This window comes from Chlorocebus sabaeus, chromosome 16 (assembly GCF_047675955.1).
Source record: "Chlorocebus sabaeus isolate Y175 chromosome 16, mChlSab1.0.hap1, whole genome shotgun sequence".
In the NCBI taxonomy this organism is placed as follows: domain Eukaryota; kingdom Metazoa; phylum Chordata; class Mammalia; order Primates; family Cercopithecidae; genus Chlorocebus; species Chlorocebus sabaeus.
In genome coordinates, this window is record NC_132919.1 from 78,506,295 (window position 1) to 78,524,503 (window position 18,209).

At 54.4% G+C, this 18,209-nt stretch overlaps 1 protein-coding gene across 2 annotated transcripts in view; it reads left to right on the top strand.

The window, feature by feature from the left end:
• Positions 1 to 18,209, top strand: part of RPTOR (regulatory associated protein of MTOR complex 1) — a 411,638-nt gene that overhangs the window by 354,552 nt on the left and 38,877 nt on the right. For both annotated transcript variants that reach the window (XM_008013198.3, XM_073005477.1), the window contains exons 21-24: positions 1,357 to 1,475; positions 14,468 to 14,571; positions 15,332 to 15,515; positions 17,272 to 17,382. In XM_008013198.3, coding sequence (XP_008011389.1) covers positions 1,357 to 1,475; positions 14,468 to 14,571; positions 15,332 to 15,515; positions 17,272 to 17,382 — 518 coding nt within the window. The remainder of the gene's footprint in view (positions 1 to 1,356; positions 1,476 to 14,467; positions 14,572 to 15,331; positions 15,516 to 17,271; positions 17,383 to 18,209) is intronic.

Consider the following 18,209-nt stretch of genomic DNA (forward strand, 5'->3'; position numbering starts at 1 on the left):
CTGCTCTGCCCTCCACACTCAGTGCCTCTGGTCCTCAGCCCAACCCTTGCTGGACCTGCTGCCTCTACCAGGATTGCTGCTTCCCTTCTCTGCCTCTCTGGATCCAGCGTGGCATGGACACCGGTTCCGCGACGCCTGCTCCATCAGCCTCCTCCCTGGCCTCAGCCGATGCTGACTGCGCCGGAAGCCGTCAGTGCCTGCCCCTCCCTTCTGGTTTCCAAGTGCTCACGGCCCCCACCCCGCAATCTCTGATTTGCTCCTGCAGGCTTCTGTCGAGTATCCCCCAAGGCTCCACGTCCCCATCACCTCTGCGTTTTATTGTTTGATGTCTTAGATCTTGTTTGTGCTACCCACCCTCGCTCCAACCCTCCTTTGCCCAGAGAATGATCCTCCTTCCCCTCAAAGCCCGGCTCCTTCGTGCCTCTTCTGCCAGACCTTCCCACCCTTCACCTCCTAGCCCACTGCCAACAGGAGGAGTCACTCTTGCTCCTTCCTGCGTCTCTCTGAGGCTGCGCAGTGTTGTGGATGTGGCATGGCTCAAAGGTCAGATGGGTGCGCGTTCACATCCTTCATCCTCTGGGCCTCACCTTCCTCGGTGATGCTGGGGGTGATACCCGCCTGTAGGATTGCTGGGGAATTAAATAGGACCGAGCAGCCGCACTGACAAAGCCTCAGCGCTTCCCTCCGTGCCCACGACTCACTGTTGTTATTTATGAACGAGTCCGAGTCCCTGCTGGGTCCTGCCTTGTCTGTATTTGTATCCAAACGAACAGCACAGGACCTTGTATCAAGTGTCGGGTGAGTCGGGAGAGGCTTAGGGACAGAAGTCACAGCACATCAACCTTTCATGAAGTCCCAGCATTTCAGAGCAGGGCCAGCGCGGAGGTGGGCAGGAGGCGTGCGGAGGTGGGCGGGAAGCGCTGTCTGGGTCACAGTGCACAGCAGCACGTGCTGAACTTGGTGCGGTGCAGACGTCCAGGCCACATGCACCACTACCCGTGGGCCAAGGAGGCTCCTAAAAATCTAAGACGTGACATCAGATGCTCCTCCAGGGGTGTGGTTGTCCCCTCCAATCTGCTGAGGCATTTCAAGGAAAGTTACACCCTTTCCAATGCAGTTTTCCTTTTAGAAAGATTCAGCGTCAGAAGATGGATCCATGTGATCAAGCCTCGTGATCAGCTAGGATTCTTGAATCTCAGGACCCATTGCCAGAATAACAAAACGGGGGCTTCCTGTAACCTCGACTCTTTAAAGCAATGCTTCCGATACCAGGGTTAGGGTTTCAGAAAATGCAGCTGCCTTAGAAGCCTCGTTGGCAGCTACTTTCTACTAAAACCTCTCCCATTTCTCTCTTAGGAGTTTCCTTTAATAGCGTTTACACTCAGATTTGGAGAGTCCTGCTGCACCTGGCTGCTGACCCCTATCCAGAGGTCTCAGACGTGGCCATGAAAGTCCTCAACAGCATCGCCTACAAGGTACGTGCCGGGCGCTCCCGCTGCTGATTCTGGGTTATGAGTGCACGCGAGGAACCCCAGGCGTGCCCGGGTCCACACCACGGTTTAGAAAATAAACAAAGTGAGCTTCAGCAAACATCTTGAATCTGGAGATGTACAGTACACCCTGAACACTGTCTGCGCCGCTCCCGTGTGGGCAGGGCGCCGGATTTACTGACCCCTGTCAAGGCAGTTAGGGGAGGACTGAGGACTGCCATTATTTTTCAGGATCCTCTGATATCTGGGTGAGCTACAGTGCTGGCCCTTCTTCCATTTTTTTTTTTCTTTCTTTATAAGAGACAGGGTCTGCCTGTGTTGCTCAGGCTGGTCTTGAACTCCTGGGTTCAAGGGATCGTCCTGCCTCAGCCTCCCAAAGTGTTGGGATTACAAGCGTGAGCCACCACGCCTGTTTTTTTTTTTTTAAGACAGAGTCTCACTCTGTCCAGACTAGAATGCAATGACCTGATCACGGCTCACGGTAGCCTCCAACTCCTGGGCTCAAGCAATCCTCCCACTTCAGCTTTGGAAGTAACTGGGACTACAGGTGCACACCACCACACCCGGCTAATTTTTAAATTTGTTTTAGAGACAGGGTTTCAATGTGTTGCCCAAGCTGGTCTCTAACTCCTCAATTCAAGTGATCCTCCTGCCTTGGCCTCCTGAAGTGCTGGGATTACAGGCATGAGCCACCACACCCAGACCTTTCTTCCATTTCTGACAGCAGTCATTTTTGACTCATTCAAAACCCTTCTAGCTAATGGTTTCTTATTCATGGCCATTCTAGCTAAAGGGAACTTTTCAAAGAATCAGCTTTTGGTTTTATTGGTTTTTCTCTGTCGTTTGACCGTTTTCCATTTTATTGATTGATGCTTTCATCAGTAAAGCTTGCTTTCTTCTGCTTACTTTGAGTTTAATTTGCTCTTCTCATCCTAGTTTCTTAAGGTAGAAGCAGAGGTCATTGATTTTAGTCCTTTCTCTTTGGAGACTGTAAACTCTTCTCAGTCCCTTTTGTGAGCTCTGGGCGTTTGGTCTACCCCCTTCCCGCTGTGTTTTCTCTACCTCGTGGGTTGTCACTCTACCGTGAGCAGATGAGTACTTAGTCAAAGACTCTGGGGGCCTCCCCTGCAGACCTTGGAAGCTTTCCCCTCTCCAGTGCTCTGTCCTGCAAATTCTCACCACCTCAGCCTCCCTGGAGCCCCAGTCTCTGTCTCCTGTTCCCTGAAAGCGCTGGGCTCACCCTCTCTGCGCTGTGGCCTGGGACTGCCTGAAACCACGTGCAAGCTGGACACAGGGCAGCTGTTTATTTCCCTTCCCTCAGGGATCACAGGCCTGCGACACCCAGCACCCAGTGTCCAAAAACAGCTGTTTACAGTATTTTTCCTGGTTTTCTAGTTGCTTATGGAAGTTGGATGATTTACATGGAATTAGAAGTCACTCATTATAGCAGTTAACAAATTTTTTGTAACTTTTTGATAAAACTTCAAAAGCTTACAGAAATGTTGCAAGAAGAACGCAGGGAAAGGCCACACTCTTGCAGCCTCCGCGGTGTTCTCCGTCTTCATCCGACCCCGCTGCGGAGTTGACTGGGGTGTCACTCACTGCCAGGGTCTGCAGGGTTGAGGAGCCACGGCTTTCCGTCCTCGTCCATTGCTTTTTCCAAGTGAGCTATCGAGTCTCCCCTCTGATTTGCTGCGGCCTTCTGGGTCCTGGCCGGCCGTCAAGCCGGGGTTCCTGCAGCTCCTCAGCAACTTTTGCTGATATTATATTTGTGTGGCTTTCGGTTCCTTCAACTAAGTTATTTTCTGTTGGTCTAGTTATGTCTTATTCCTGACAGATTGAAATCACCTTACTGTCTACAGTTGCTGCTGCTTCAATTCTTTTATTTATTTATTTATTTATTTATTTATTTATTTATTTTGAGATGGATTCTCTCTCTGTTGCCAGGCTGGAGTGCAGTGGCACAATCTCAGCTCACTGCAGCCTCCACCTCCCAGGTTCAAGCAATTCTGCTGCCTCAGCCTCCCGAGTAGCTGGGACAACAGACGTGAGTCACCGCACTGGCTAATTTTTTTGTTTTCAGTAGAGACGGGGTTTCATCATGTTGGCCAGATGGTCTCGATCTCTTGACCTCGTAATCTGCCTGCCTTAGCCTCCCAAAGTGCTGGGATTGCAGGCGTGAGCCACTGTGCCCAGCCTGTTCTTTATAGTATCACAGGTAATAGTCACAAGTAGCCTATTGGCCAACTTAGAAAGATCCAGATTGTTTAATTCTGCACTGGCCTCCCCTCCTGCAGCGGACCACTCTGCTACTTCCTTCGTCACCGCGTCCCTGCGGCGGACTCTGCTGCTTCCTTCGTCACCGTGTGGTGTGGCCAGCTGCACAGGCACCTGGCGACGTTCATCCCCAGGCAGCAGGCCGTCTCCTCCAATTTCTTTTATGTGTCACTGGCCTATTGAAAATAGCCAGTCAATTAAGTTAATGTTTTCATTATGCGGTAGGAAAACTAAGAAATAATATAATTATTTGCTTTTAAACTAAGAATAGGATAAATACAAAAATAAAACTTAGGCTGGGTGCGGTGGCTCACACCTGTAATCCCAGCACTGTGGGAGGCCAGGGTGAGAGGATTGTTTGAGCCCAGGTGTTTTGAGACCAGCCTGGAAAACAGTGAAACCCCATCTCTACAGAATAGTAACAGGTTAGCCAGGTGTGGTGGCAAGCACTTGTGGACGCAGCTACCCAGGAGGATGAGGCTGGAAGATCCCTTGAGCCCAGGAGCTCGAGGCTACAGTGAGCTATGATTGTGCCGCTGCACTTCATCCTGGGTGGCAGAGCAAGACCGTGTCTTTTAAAATAATGTTGAAAAATGTATGTTTGCTACATATTGTGGTCTGAGACCAAGAGGGGGAGGCAGTGAAGCAGATAGGAAGGAAATAAGGAAGAAAAGAAAGTCATAAGACTGCACAAGCACCCCTGAGGAAACCACCCACGGAGCCCCCAAGCCAGAGCAGCAGGTCCCGAGGCCTCTGAGATGAGCTGATGCCCTGGAGGATTAGGACTGAAATCATCACATGTGCCTGCTACGGATTAGGGAAAATCAGTTCTTACCACTTCCCACTGCCCTTTTAGACTCTAAATAGCCTCTACCACTTTTAGTTTAAAATTTCAAGGTTGGGTTTTAAATAGCCATTTTCACTAAAATAATTCTAAAAGCTTTTTATGAACATTGATAAATGGTTTAAGTTTTTAGAATTGAGGGCCAGTTCGCCGTCTCAGCCGGCAGTTCTCTGACACACAGGAGTGTCCGGTGGCTTCTTCTTTTCTCTTGGAGGCACAGGATGGCTGTGGCCTTGGACCACCCCTGCTCTGTCCTTACTGCACAGTTGGAGGCCAGCGCTATTTAGGTTTGATCCTTTTCCCCCAATTAATTTAGCTTCTTGGGTATTTTTATCCTGACGAAATCAGTATTCAGCCAATTTAACTTTATTTTTCAGTGGCTTTAGTGTATTTAACCTTACTAAAAAAATTAGCCTGAATTATTTTAAACTGTAATCCGAGTGCCTAATCTTGAAATATAAGGACTCTTAAGTGCATTCCTGTGGACCCGGCCTCCAGTTGTTAAATAGCTCCTCCTGGGAAGCATGTGTAGCACACAAGCCACTGCTCTCTGCTTTGCAGCAAACGTCCCAGCACGGCCTCCACAGCCCAGCGCCCTTTTGGATTGTGTGTGACACGTAGTCTAGCTGGACGGCCCGCCCCCTTCTCCCCCCGTGGTAAGGCAATTAAGCACCTGCATGTACCTTTCATGTTAGCAGGTTACAGCAACTTGAACACAGGACCTTGTCGTGCTATCTGATTGAGCTCCAGAAACCCCCATAAAAGTGGCATTTGCCTTCTGTGCCTGCTTTGCTGTCCTAGAATGACACACAGACCTTAAGGCACATGGCCGTCACTCTGGCAGACACGCCACAGCCAGAGGAGTGGAGACCAGAGTCAAGAGAAGTCCTCTGCTAGAGACCTTGCTGTACATAGCACAATGCAGCATGAGCTTGTGTGTGTGTGTGTGTGTGTGTGTCTGAGCGTATATAAGTGTGTGTGGGTTCAAGAGTAAACATTGCTACTAAAGCATTTGGAAGCATAAATCTTTCTTGTCTTCATTTTAATTTCAAGAAATGCCTTATTTTCCTGCTCTAGGAACTGAAGGGATTAAATTTCATTTTACAGAGAAATGAGCCTATTTTAGATATTTAACTCTGGAGCCAAATTTTTGTTCATCAGAGTCTAAAACAGCCTTATTACTATGGAATGCCCCGTAGAATTCTATATTCAAATACAGAAATTGCCACCAACTCTGTATGAGAGAACCCACACAGCTCCAGAGATGTGGTCTGATTTCATGTGTGTCTGATGTATTTCGATTCCCATTCCATAGGCTTCGGGTTTTCATTTTGCTTTTAGCTTCCTTTTCCCTTGATTTAGTTTTGGGGGTGTTGTTTGTTTTGTTTTGAGACAGGGTGTCGCTCTGTCACCCAGGCTGGAGTTCAGTGATCCAGTCACTGCTCACTGCAGCCTCGACCTCCTGGGCTCAAGCAATCCTCCCACCTCAGCCTCCCAAGTAGCCAGGACTACAGGGGCACACCACCATGCGTAGCTAATTTTTGTATTTTTTGTAGAGATGGGGTTTTACCATGTGGCCCAGGCTGGTCTCAAACTCCTAAGCTCAAGTGATTCACCCACATTTCCCTCCCAAAATGCCAGGATTACAGGCATGAGCCACTGCACCTGGCCTGCTTTTAGGTTTTTTTGAGGAAAATTTCAGACTATGTAGAAGTAGAAAGAAGGGACTGACGCCCCTCAGGAGCCTGCCTGTGGCCCCAGCAGTTCTCGCCGTGTGGTTTTAGGACAATGCCGAGAAAGAACCTTCAAGCCACAGGTGGTCACCTGTCAGGGCACACATGCTCATGATCACTGCTTATATTATAATTTATGAGAAAATGTGTGAGCATAAATGTACAAACTCACCTAGAAGCACTGCTGCAGCCTCTTGATGCTGTGAAGAGTGTGTGCATGCGCTGGCCGCTGCCTCTATTGCAGGACTCATACATGCAGACAGAGATGAGAAATGAGTGTACTTAACGAAAGGTCAAATTGATGGCAATGGCAGCCTGTCTTGGAGCAGCCACTGCCATGACATCAGCTACAGCTGGGGAGGCGTGGCCAGGGCCACGTGCTCCACGAAGCTGGCAGGAGGCAGGAACAGGAGGAATCCCCCCCCCCTTCCAAACTGACAGGGCAGGAGCCTCATGCTCCCCAGGCACAGCTGCAGCCGCCCAGCCACAGCTCTGGATCCAGGCATCCCAGGAGCAGGCAGGAACCCCATCCTCCCAGGCACAGCTGCAGCCACCTGGCATGGCTCCTCCGTGCTGTCAGGGGCCCAGGAAGCACCCCTACGCCCGCAGGCTCGGAAGTGTCTACTCCCGCTGCCTGGCCTCTCCCTGCTCCTGGCACCCACTTCAGTCTCGGAGCAAAGTTGAGGCTGAACCCAGGCGCCGTTGCAACCCCACCAGCTGTGCACACGCTCGAGGCAGGGCTAACATGCCAACCTCTTGCTGCCTCAGCCCCCTCTGGACTTTGGGCACCAACGAGCATGGGAGGGAGGCTGAGGGCAGGGACTGAGGGCAGTTTGGCACTAGCCTGCAGGTGCCCCTCAGCACAATCAGCCTGGGTGTTGTGGATGATGGCAGGAGGCAAACAGAGTCCTGGGCGGAAAGGGGCTGGTCCACGGTGAAGTGCCACCTTCAAGCCAGGGACAGCCTGAAGCCTGGGGGCTGGGCTGATGGACCAGAATGGGAACTTATGGTGCTTTTTCCGAGCCTGCCCATAGCTGCTCATGAATCAGTCAGCGCACACTTCCTCCTCTTTGAAGCCCATAAAAACCCCGGACTCAGCCAGACTTGAGGAAACAATGGAATGACCTGCCTTGAGAGAAGAGCTACCCGCTCCAGGGTCTCCTCTCTGCTGAGAGCTAAGCAGACGTCAGGAAAACCAGCTGTGAAAAGGAGCTACCCACTCCAGGGTCTCCTTTCTGCTGAAAGCAGAATACTCAGGACAACCTGCCTCTGGAGAGGAGCTACCAACTGTGGGTCTCCTCTGAACTGTTCTGTTGTTCAATAAAGCTCCTCTTCAGCTTGCTCACCCTCCACTTGTCCATGTACCTCATTCTTCCTGGACGCAGGACAAGAACTCAGGACCCGCCAAATGGCAGGACTACAAGAGCTATAACACAGGGCTGAAACATGCCCCTTGCTTGCCATGTTGCAGACAACAAGAAGGAGAGAAGAGAAGAGCTGCAGCCCTTCAGGGAACCCAGACCTAGGGGCTCCCCAAGATAGGGCTCTGATGCCATCTCTGGGGCTCTACAGTTCCTGGTGTCTCCAAGCTTCCAGGTGCCACCATGGTCCCCAGTGCCAGCTGTTGAAGCTGCTTGTAGTACACCTGGCCCAGCCACAGCCTTGCAGGGAGCTGGCACCCATGCCAGTGCCTAGAGCTGCCCTGCATGTGTGGCTTGCACAGTGGCTGGACCCCACATTCACTCTCGCCACTCTGCACCTGGCTTGCCTTTGGCAGGTGTGAGATTCAGGCCAGCAGTGTGAACCAAGCACAGCTTGCCAGGCTGAATGGGCATAACAAGTCCAGTGGGCCCAAGTGAAAACTTGGGCAAAGGCATCACCAGTCCCAGAGGTTTCTGGCTGGCAAAGCAACACCCCAAGGATCCCATGACATTTTGATCTACTTATAAGATGAAGACCTAAGTGACTGATAAAGAAAATAAACATTGGCTAGGTGCAGTGGCTCATACCTGTAATCCCAGCACTTTGGGAGGCCAAGGTGGGCAGATCACTTGAGGCCAGGGGTTCAAAACCAGCCTGGTTAACAGTCTCTTCTAAAAATACAAAAATTAGCTGGGTGTGGTGACACACTCCTGTAGTCCCAGCTACTCAGAAAGCTGAGGCGCAAGAATTGCTCAAACCCAGGAGGCAGAGGTCGCAGTAAGCCGAGATGACACCACTGCACTCCAGCCTGGGTGACAGAGCGAGACCCCATCTCAAAACAAAGTAAAAAAGAGAGTGAAAATAAAGATTGAGATACCCAGGAAAGCATATGCCAAAGCACTAAACAGCCTAAGCCTGACACCTGGCTTCATGCTTTCGTACCGTGAGTTACTTATGGATAGGGTTTTTTGTTTTGTTTTTTTTTTTTGAGACTGGGTTTCACTCTGTCACCCAGGCTGAAGTGCAGTGGCGCGATCTCAGCTCACTGTGACCTCCATCTCCCAGGTTCAAGCAATCCTTCTGTCTCAGCCTCCTGAGTAGCTGGGATTACAGGCGCGCACTACCATGCCCAGCTAATTTTTGTATTTTTAGTAGAGACGGGGTTTCGCCATGTTGGCCATGCTGGTCTTCACCTCATGGCCTCAAGTGATCCACCTGCCCTTGGCCTCCCAAAGTGCTGGGATCACAGGCATGAGCCACTGCACCTGGCCATGGATACATTTGTTTTAAAATCACACTGTCATGTCAGAATTTTCTCTCCTCCTACTTGACAGCATCTCTTAGAACCCAGAGAGCCTGGTCTGTTTGTCCCTACCCTCTGTTCTCTCAATCTGCCTGAATCGTAAGGATTTCTTAATTCAGCATGTTTGCAATTAGCTTCTCGACCAAAGTAGTTCTGCACTTGCTAAAATTGTCTTTACCTCTGAAATTCTCTGAAATTTCTCTTCCAGTGATCTCAGCCGATCTGCATATAGATATTCTGATTTCTTTTTAATTTCGTCAAACAGCATTTCCTTAACTGAGACGGACAGCTCTCTGTTGTCGCCGTCGTCCCTCCCTCTAGAACCACACCTCTCTGACGCCATCGGGCTCTCTCCCAGCTCAGGGCCCCTCCGGGAATCGTGAGCTCTACCTCCAGCCCCTGAAGGCCGTGCTGCCCGTGCCACCCCTGCCTGGTTTCAGTGGTGACCTGCTGCGTGGAAGTGTCCGCCTGCCTCTCCCACCAAGCCACGGGCGTGACCACTCTCTGCATCCTCCGCGAGCGTTCGCCTCACCTGTCTTAGTTCCTGCACCTCCACCCAAAGGAGGGATGCTCAGAACAGTGGGAAGAGCCACCCCCGGAATGTGGCACACCAGCAGCACTAATGAACAGCCTGGACACATGTCACGTCTACGGCTTGAAAGCTTTTCATGTGCGTGCTCATTCCCCTCCCTGCACACCTGGGGAACGAGGGCAGCATCAGCCTGGATTACAGAATCAGACATGGCCCTGCCTTAGAGCCACGCAGCCCAATGCCGGCCCGTGGGCCCCTGCCCAGCTAGAGCAGAAGTGCCCCTGGAGAGCCCATCCAGATGGAGATGCCCTGTTCCCCTGTGGAGATGCAGACTCCGGGTTCTGGGGTGGTGGCCAGGAATCTGTTCTCAATGAGACTGTTCTGTGGAGCTGCAGGCAGCGGCTGCCCCACGGGCACCCCCACAGGGGTTCATAGCCACGAGGCACTAGGGTGGCTCTCAGGGCCTGAGGCTCCTTCAGGCAGGGACAGCACCAGCTTTACCCTGAGCCCCATTCTAGCTCTGCTGGCTTTCAGCCAGTGACTTGTTGCCTCTCAGCTTGCATTTCTCCATCTCTAAAACTTAAAACTGGGATCGTGGTACGACCCCCACCCCACTAGGGCTGTGGTAAGAAGTGCAGAGCCGTGTCCCTGTGCCGCCCAGGTGCAGAGAGGGATCCACACAGCAAGCTGCATTGTCGGCACCCGCGTCTGTCGCCGTCACCTCCTTGGCCATCTCACCATCCTCTGTGGAAAAGGGGCCACAGCAACTCCAGAACCTCCCGAGCCTTCCCTCATGCCTGGCTCTGAAGAGGGAGGGAGCTGGTGGGCTGAGACACCTCAGCCTCCACTGACGTGGAGTTCTCTTCCCGCAGCACCTAGGACTGAGGGCGCCGTGGCACCAAGTGAAACTCCTTAAGGCTTCCTTTGTAACTACTGGGCAGCTAGTTAAGAGTCACCATGTTGCTTTAATGGAATAATACCCAGGACATACTTTTCCAAAGGAAGAGTTCGTAGGATGTATCTAGGAAACGCAGTTTGCAGAAAAATGACTTGAAGAAATAGCAGCACATGCTTTTGCAGGGGCTTCTTCTCCCCCACCAAGCAGCCCGCAGCCTCTGCGCTATTCTTAGCCCCAAAGTGCCTCTGGATAATCCTCTGGGAATCCCTTTTTAAGAGTTTCTCACACATGAGCCCAGATCCTCGATATAAAATTAACAGGAACATTTCTGAAATACTCCACTTCCTCCCAAGATAGAGCAGCCAGAAGCTGGCGCTGGCATCCGCAGCCCTGTGTCAAGACCCAGCGGGAAAATTCACTGTCCACGTCTCTGAAATGCATGGTATTTTTATCTGCATTGGCTCAGACCCCCCGTGTCCTTGTGAGGTGGCGCTCCCAGTACAGGAGACAGGGTGGGTCTCATTCCAGTCCCCGCTCCACCAGCTGCACACAGGCAGGGGTGGATAAAAGATGCCCAGGACTCCATCTTCCAAGAGTGTTTATGTGTACACTGGCCCAAGAGAGCGTCTGTGCTGAGAATTCGACTGTTAGCAAAGTCCTCTTTGCCACCGCTGAAGGTTGGCTTGGGGAGCGGAAGAATGGCCCTGTCTTGTAGCCGTCACCCTGACCGTCTGACAGCTGCCGTCCTCTCTGGACTCAGACCTCCCTAGAGGGCGTGTCTGCACACCCTAGACCACTGCAGGCTGTGAGCGAGCTGGGGTTCTGGGGGTGTACACGCTGAGAAGGGCGCTGTGTCCTGGAGGCAGGTCTGGGCCCACTGAGGCTATGTGGGGTGTATTGGCTATATCATGGGCTATATATGCCCTCCAGTTCGCACCTCCAAACCCAGCCTCTGCCAGCGCTGTGCCTTCTCTAGTCACCCTTCCTGGTGCTGCGCTAAGATGGTGGCAGGGACCAGCAGAAAGGACTCTCCCTGCTCCTCCTCTGCCCCTGCCCCTGCCCCAGCCGCGCCCCGCAGCCCTTGCTCGCTGAGCACCCTGTCCTCACACCGACGCCGCAGGCAGGCAGGTCTGCCAGGTCACCCCCGAGGGACGTGCTGCTCGTGTTCACAGTCTTGGAGCCACATCCAGCACAATCAACGCTGAGTAAATCTTTGTTGAACAAATAGGAAGTGCATGGCTGAAAGAAGGCTTCCCCCAGGCTGACACCCTGTAGTCACTACACTAATCGGTCGGGCGGGGGACATGAGGGGGGTTCCTGAACCAGGGGTGTGTCCATCTCTCACGAGATTTCCAAAAGTGGTAGAAAATTAGTTTTGTGACAGAAGCTACAAGTACAAGCCATGTGAACGCAGGATGATCTCATCTCATAACCCCAGGGGCTGTGAGAATTCCTGCCGAGGCCAGGATCAGTTCCCTTCCCAGAAGAATGGACACAGCAGAGGGTTCGTCACCACAGCTCCCACACGGTGCTCCCGCGGGCACTTCCATGCAGGGTGGTGGGGCGGGAGCTGCACAGACCCCGGGCAGCTGAGCGGGACACCCCAGGGCTCCTGAGTCACCCGCCTCAGCCCAGCAGCGCCTGAGCCTTTGTGCTCCGTGAGCGTCTGAGCATGTGTGGGTTTTGCTGAAGGCTTCATTTCAATTCCAGAAGTTTTCTGTCTTCCCCGTCACCTCCCACTGTTTTTCCAGACATTTTGAGAAGGCACATATAAAGTTCAGAGTCGAAAACTTGCTTTTCTCTTTTTAGACTTTTGAAGGGATCATATGTCTGGCAGGTTTTGTGGGGTGGCTGTGTGTGTCTAGGGCTGGCCAAATAGTTTAATACCAAAACAAAACAAGTTCAGAAAGAACAACTCTTGTTGTTTATAAAATAGGAACGTTGCTTCAAGACGAGTTATGGTTCCATTTTCTTGCTATTTGCGTTTTGAAGGAAAGGGCGATCTGGGAAGCATCGATGTTACATGAGTGAAGACTGCAGGATTGTTTTGTTTTCCTTGGTGTTCTGTTGGCTGAATTGCAGGTTCAAGTTCCTAACTTCTAAGTGAATAATTAAAAGCCTTGAGACATCCAGCACTTTGGGAAGCCAAGGCGGGCGGATCACGGGGTCAGGAGATCGAGACCATCTTGGCTAACATGGTGAAACCCCGTCTCTACTAAAAATACAGAAAAGTAGCCGGGCGAGGTGGCGGACGCCTGTAATCCCAGCTCCTCGGGAGGCTGAGGCAGGAGAATGGCATGAACCCAGGAGGTGGAGCTTACAGTGAGCCGAGATCACACCACTGCACTCCAGCCTGGGCGACAGAGCCAGACTCCATCTCAAAAAAAAAAAAAAAAAGCTGTGAGACAGTGCAGGCTCCATGCAGATGTGAACCCACAGGACGGGGTTCTGACTGGCTGCAGCGCAGCCTGGGATGAGCCGGCGCTCAGGGAATGGCTCATGCCTGCGGGATCGGTGGGCACCTTCACAGAGCAGCTGGCCCCGTCCTCCTGATCCCAAAGGAGGTTACCCCGGCACCATCAGGCCCTTCCGAACACACACAGCCTCTGGAGTTCAGAACCCAGTGGGACCCGCGGCCCCCGCGTTGCGCAGGGCGTTCAGAACAAAGCCGCCCCGAAGCAGCCGGGCCCTGGCGAGGTCCTGTCGGCGGCCGGGCAGCACACGCCCTGGCTTGCACGGTTTCTCACAGATGCTCACTAACGCCGCGAGTTGGTCTCCAGATCCACAGAAAACCCGCTTAAAAAATCAAAGCAAAACCACTTACCCCCTGAATGCCAGGGCTCAAGCTGGTACAAACCTTTTTCTGTGGTAGAATTTCAAGCCCTGCAGGTGTCTGTGGCAGGAGGCTCACAGGGTCCAGGGTCTCGGCTTCATCTGCAGATGGCTGCATTGAAGGGGTGGTTTGGAGCCTCATGCTGCCCACTAGCTGTGCCAGCTGTGCACCACCCTGCTCCCCCCCCCCCCCCCGGGAGCAGCCGTCCCCTCCCCCTGCCAGTGTGTCCCTCCCCAGGGCAGGTTTCAGCCACATCTGCCCTGGAGATGAAGGTATCCCGTCCGTGCAGTGCACCTGGCACCACTCATGTCGCCCATGGGGAAGGATGACCACAGCCCCTTGGCCAGGGGGGTGTTAAGGGCGGTCTTGAGTTCCAGGCCCCATCACAGCCGAGGCAGCAGAGCCCATTTTGCCGCTGTAGAGAGCCCAAGCCCCCTGCAGGCATTCCCTGATGCTGCTGCACCCTGGACAGTTTCCATGGCCTCCTGAGGAACACGGGGGTGTAAACAGTGGCCTGCGTGGAGGCCTCGGGCTGCTGTGACTTTCCACCCCATGCCCACCAGCCAGGTCCTGGGTAGATGAAGCCCTCCCTGATCCTCCACGAATGCCACTGTCACCCAGCTCCGGAAAGAGCGTGGCTGGTGGATTCTTCCCGGCCCTCAACTCAGCCTCTGACCCCGGAGCTGAGGTGTTGGGGAGCACCGGACTCAAGGCCAGGACGGTGCAGAGGCCCAGCCTCAGGCAAAGGGGAGGACACTGAGGCCGCCCAGGAGCCGTCCCTCTGGCAGGGAAGGTGAGGAGGGCGGGCCTTCGTCCATCTCAGAGGCTTCAGGCCCTGACCCCTTAGGAGCCTCAGGCAGAGCTTCCTCCCCAGACGTCCCGGCTCCCACGGCCACGCCAGGGCTGGCCCAGCGGGTGCATGTCCTCTAAGAGTAAAGAATATGCCCTTTGAGCTTCAGGGTTGCATTTGGGGGGAATCTAGCTGGGGCCTTCCATTGGTGTTGGCGCTTCCTCGGTCAAAGGCCTTTTCTGGGACTGAAGCGGCTCCATGGCAGCCACCAGCCTCTGCTTCTTGTGGCGGCCTCCATGGAGCGCGTCCCGTCTGACCTTTACACCCCCATACCTTTGCCCCTAGGCCACCGTGAATGCCCGGCCGCAGCGCGTCCTGGACACCTCCTCCCTCACACAGTCGGCCCCTGCCAGCCCCACCAACAAGGGTGTGCACATTCACCAGGCGGGGTAAGTGCTGCCCACTCAGCCTGCAGGTCCACGGTGGTGACCAGGGCCCCACGGGCTGAGCTCTCCCTGAGCCGGCCTCCCCATCCTCCTCCTTCCCCGCCCTGTCTTGGCTTCGTCTCCTCCCCGCTCTCTAATGGGCATTCTCTTTCCCTCTCCCTCCTGGACACCCCGGCACCCACCTCGTCTCCTCCCCGCTCACTAACGGTAGCTCTCTTTCCCTCTCTGACACCCCGGCACCCACCTTGTCTCCTCCCCGCTCTCTAACGGGCGCTCTCTTTCCCTCTCCCTCCTGGACACCCCGGTACCCTGCCTGAGCTCTCCCCTATCTTGAGAAACCCTTCATTTGCACATCGTGTTGGCAAAAGTTGAACTAAGCCTGGTCTCTGTGGCCTTTCAGAGTTCTTAAGAGGGGATCTAGATCTCCGAGTGGGTAACCAACAGGTGTTTGCACCTCAGGACGTGGCACTGCTGTGCGCTGAGCTCGTGCATCCCGGCCCACTCGGCTCTGAGCTGGTTTCGTGCTGTCCACACTGCCTTCCAGGGCGCTGGAGTTCAATGAGGGACACCCCTACCCCCTGCCAGGCGGGCAACTGAGCAGCATGGACTCGGCACCAGCAGCTGGTGTGCCAGGAGACTGAGGACACCCTGGGCCCTGGTGGTATCTGGGAGGGTGCAGGTGGCCCAGGAAGTTGTTCCATGTTTCCCTTCGAAGCTCCAGACTCCACAGAGAATGCAGTGTTTGTTTTTCTCCCAATGGCAGGGGCTCCCCTCCAGCGTCCAGCACCAGCAGCTCCAGCCTGACCAACGACGTGGCCAAGCAGCCGGTCAGTCGAGACCTGCCTTCTGGCCGGCCGGGCACCACAGGCCCTGCGGGGGCACAGTACACCCCTCACTCCCACCAGTTCCCCCGGACACGGAAGATGTTCGACAAGGGCCCAGAGCAGGTACGGAGCCCCGGCTGCCTCGTGACCTGGACACTGAGAGCGTTGCTCCTCAGACGGGGCTCATGGCCTCGGCCTCAGGCTGTTTACGTCGCCGTGGGATGGGACGGGACCCACCCTGCTGTCCTGGGTCTGTAGGCTGCTCTCTGCCTCTGCAGACCCGGGCGCTGCCCCTTGCTCATGCACCCCCTGCCTGCACTCTTTAGGAGTACTGCCAGGTTTGTCCCGGTTCTCTGCCCCTAGTTCTGGGTTCACCATTCTTGGCAGCTTCCATGTAACGAAACAGGAGCGTGGAGTTACCCGGCTCTCCCCTTCCTGGGCTACAGCACTCTGCGTCCCCTCAGGGGCAGCTGCACTGCAGAGCGTTTCTTCTGAATGTATTGTCTTTTCTGTGAACGTCCCAGTACGCTGCATAAATAGGTGCGCTCTCTTTGCCTTTAACTAAGTTGAAAAAGAAATTTCTGGAGAGAGGAATGTGTGCTTTGTTTTGCTGGGGCTGTGCGAGCGTTGTGAGGCGGCGGCTGGTCTGGAGACCTTGGCTGTCTCGTCCAGGTGTTGCCACTTTGTCAGTTGAGGGTACCGGGGCTCAGGAAGGTGGTTCAGGGCGCACCCAGCACACCCAGCTGCTCTGGGTTCTGACAGCATGATCAACTCAGCAACGGAGTGGGGTCCGGGGCTCGCTTGGTCATTCAGTGATTTTAAAAGAAGTTAGTGGCCGCCTTGCAGGGTGCCTTGGAGCAGAAATGGCCATGTTGGGGTAGAAGAGCTGTCACAGCAGGGGCAGGCAGGTCCCCACAGGTGCTGCTCAGCCCCAGCCCACCTGGACTTTCCGTGTCTTGGCAGAGAAGGAGCGAGAACCACCACCGAGCCCCAAGTGCAGGGTCAGCCTCCTGGCCAGCCCCTGATGGGGACAGGAGGCCGCGGTCCTGGGGAGCAGTGCCGCCGGCACGTGCAGCGCCCCCACCTGACCCCGCCCTGGGCCATGGCTCTCACGGCGGAGCCAGAGCAGCTGCCTAGGGTGGGGGGGATGCACCTCTCACTGCGCCTGCCCTGGGATCATGGGGAGCTCCCTGTGCCAAGACACAGCAGGAGAGAGGCCAGCAGGCCCACCCCCACGCATATGGCATAGCACGGGAGACCCCTGGTGCCCAGCCTCACTGCACAAACACACACAGACTCTGACAGCCCTGGCCGCCGCAGGTTCCACAACAGGAAACACGCAAAGCTCAGTCCTCCTCAGCTCCACATCCTCTTTCTCCAGGGGCTGGGAGCCCAGCCGGCCTGCACAGCCGCACGCTCCGTCACACGGAGTCCCCGCTCTCAGCCTGCTGTCACGGGGCCATCAGGGGAGCCGTCCTGGGACCACGCGGCGGAGGCTTTTTGGGGGTTGATAGACCAGCACACAGGGACGCACGTGGCACTGTCTGGACAGTCGGCTAGAATTGACTTGGGAGCTGTGCTGGGTCGGCCCTGGGGATGATGGGACAGACGTGGCTCACGCTTCACAGCCCGGGCCCCTCAATCCCTGGCCAGACATTTAGGGGTTCTCAGCCCAGGCCCCTCAATCCCAGGCCAGATGTTCAGGGGTTCTCGGTCACCAGGATATGGAAGTGAGCAGAGCACAGAAGTGCTGTCCTTAGGGGCAGCCCGGAGCACCCGGCAATGCCTTTGTCCCCTGCTGGAGCTCTTTTGAGCTTAACAGTGGCATGACTGACTGGTGTTTCTTTTTCCTTCCACCCCTCCTGCTTAAACCCTGAAGACTGCAGACGACGCAGACGATGCTGCTGGACACAAAAGCTTCATCTCCGCCACGGTGCAGACGGGGTTCTGCGACTGGAGTGCCCGCTATTTCGCCCAGCCCGTCATGAAGGTATGCCCAGAGCACCGGGTTGAGAGTAGAGTCCTAGCAAACGTGTGTCCGTCCCACGTCTTTGAGCATAAACGCTCAGGGCTTGTGGCTGTGGGAGTGTTGCTGTTGTGGTTGTGGTAGTGGTTGTGGTTGTGGTTGTGGTTGTGGTTGTGGTAGTGGTAGTGGTTGTGGTAGTGGTAGTGGTAGTGGTAGTGGTTGTGGTTGTGGTAGTGGTTGTGGTTGTGGTTTGTGGTAGTGGTTGTGGTAGTGGTTGTGGTTGTGGTTGTGGTTGTGGTAGTGGTTGTGGTAGTGGTTGTGGTAGTGGTTGTGGCTGTGGCTGTGGCTGTGGCAGTGGCTGTGGCTGTGGCAGTGGCAGTGGCAGTGGCTGTGGTTGTGGTTGTGGTAGTGGTTGTGGTTGTGGTAGTGGTAGTGGTTGTGGTAGTGGTTGTGGTAGTGGTTGTGGTTGTGGTAGTGGTTGTGGTTGTGGTTGTGGTTGTGGTAGTGGTAGTGGTTGTGGTAGTGGTTGTGGTTGTGGTAGTGGTAGTGGTTGTGGTTGTGGTAGTGGTAGTGGTAGTGGTAGTGGTTGTGGTAGTGGTTGTGGTAGTGGTTGTGGTAGTGGTTGTGGTAGTGGTGTTCACGGTTAAGGTAGAACCACAAAAGAAACAGACTTCATTTACCTTCCTGTTGCCAAACAAAAAGAGAAAACCTACCTTGCCGGAGCTTGTCAGTGTGACAGGTGTCACTTTGCCTTAACTGACAGGGTCACTACAGGCCTTCCCACTCCCTGATGGTGAAAATCACGTGAGACCCATCCCAAGGCCACGCTTGGGTGGCACAGAGGTCTGGAG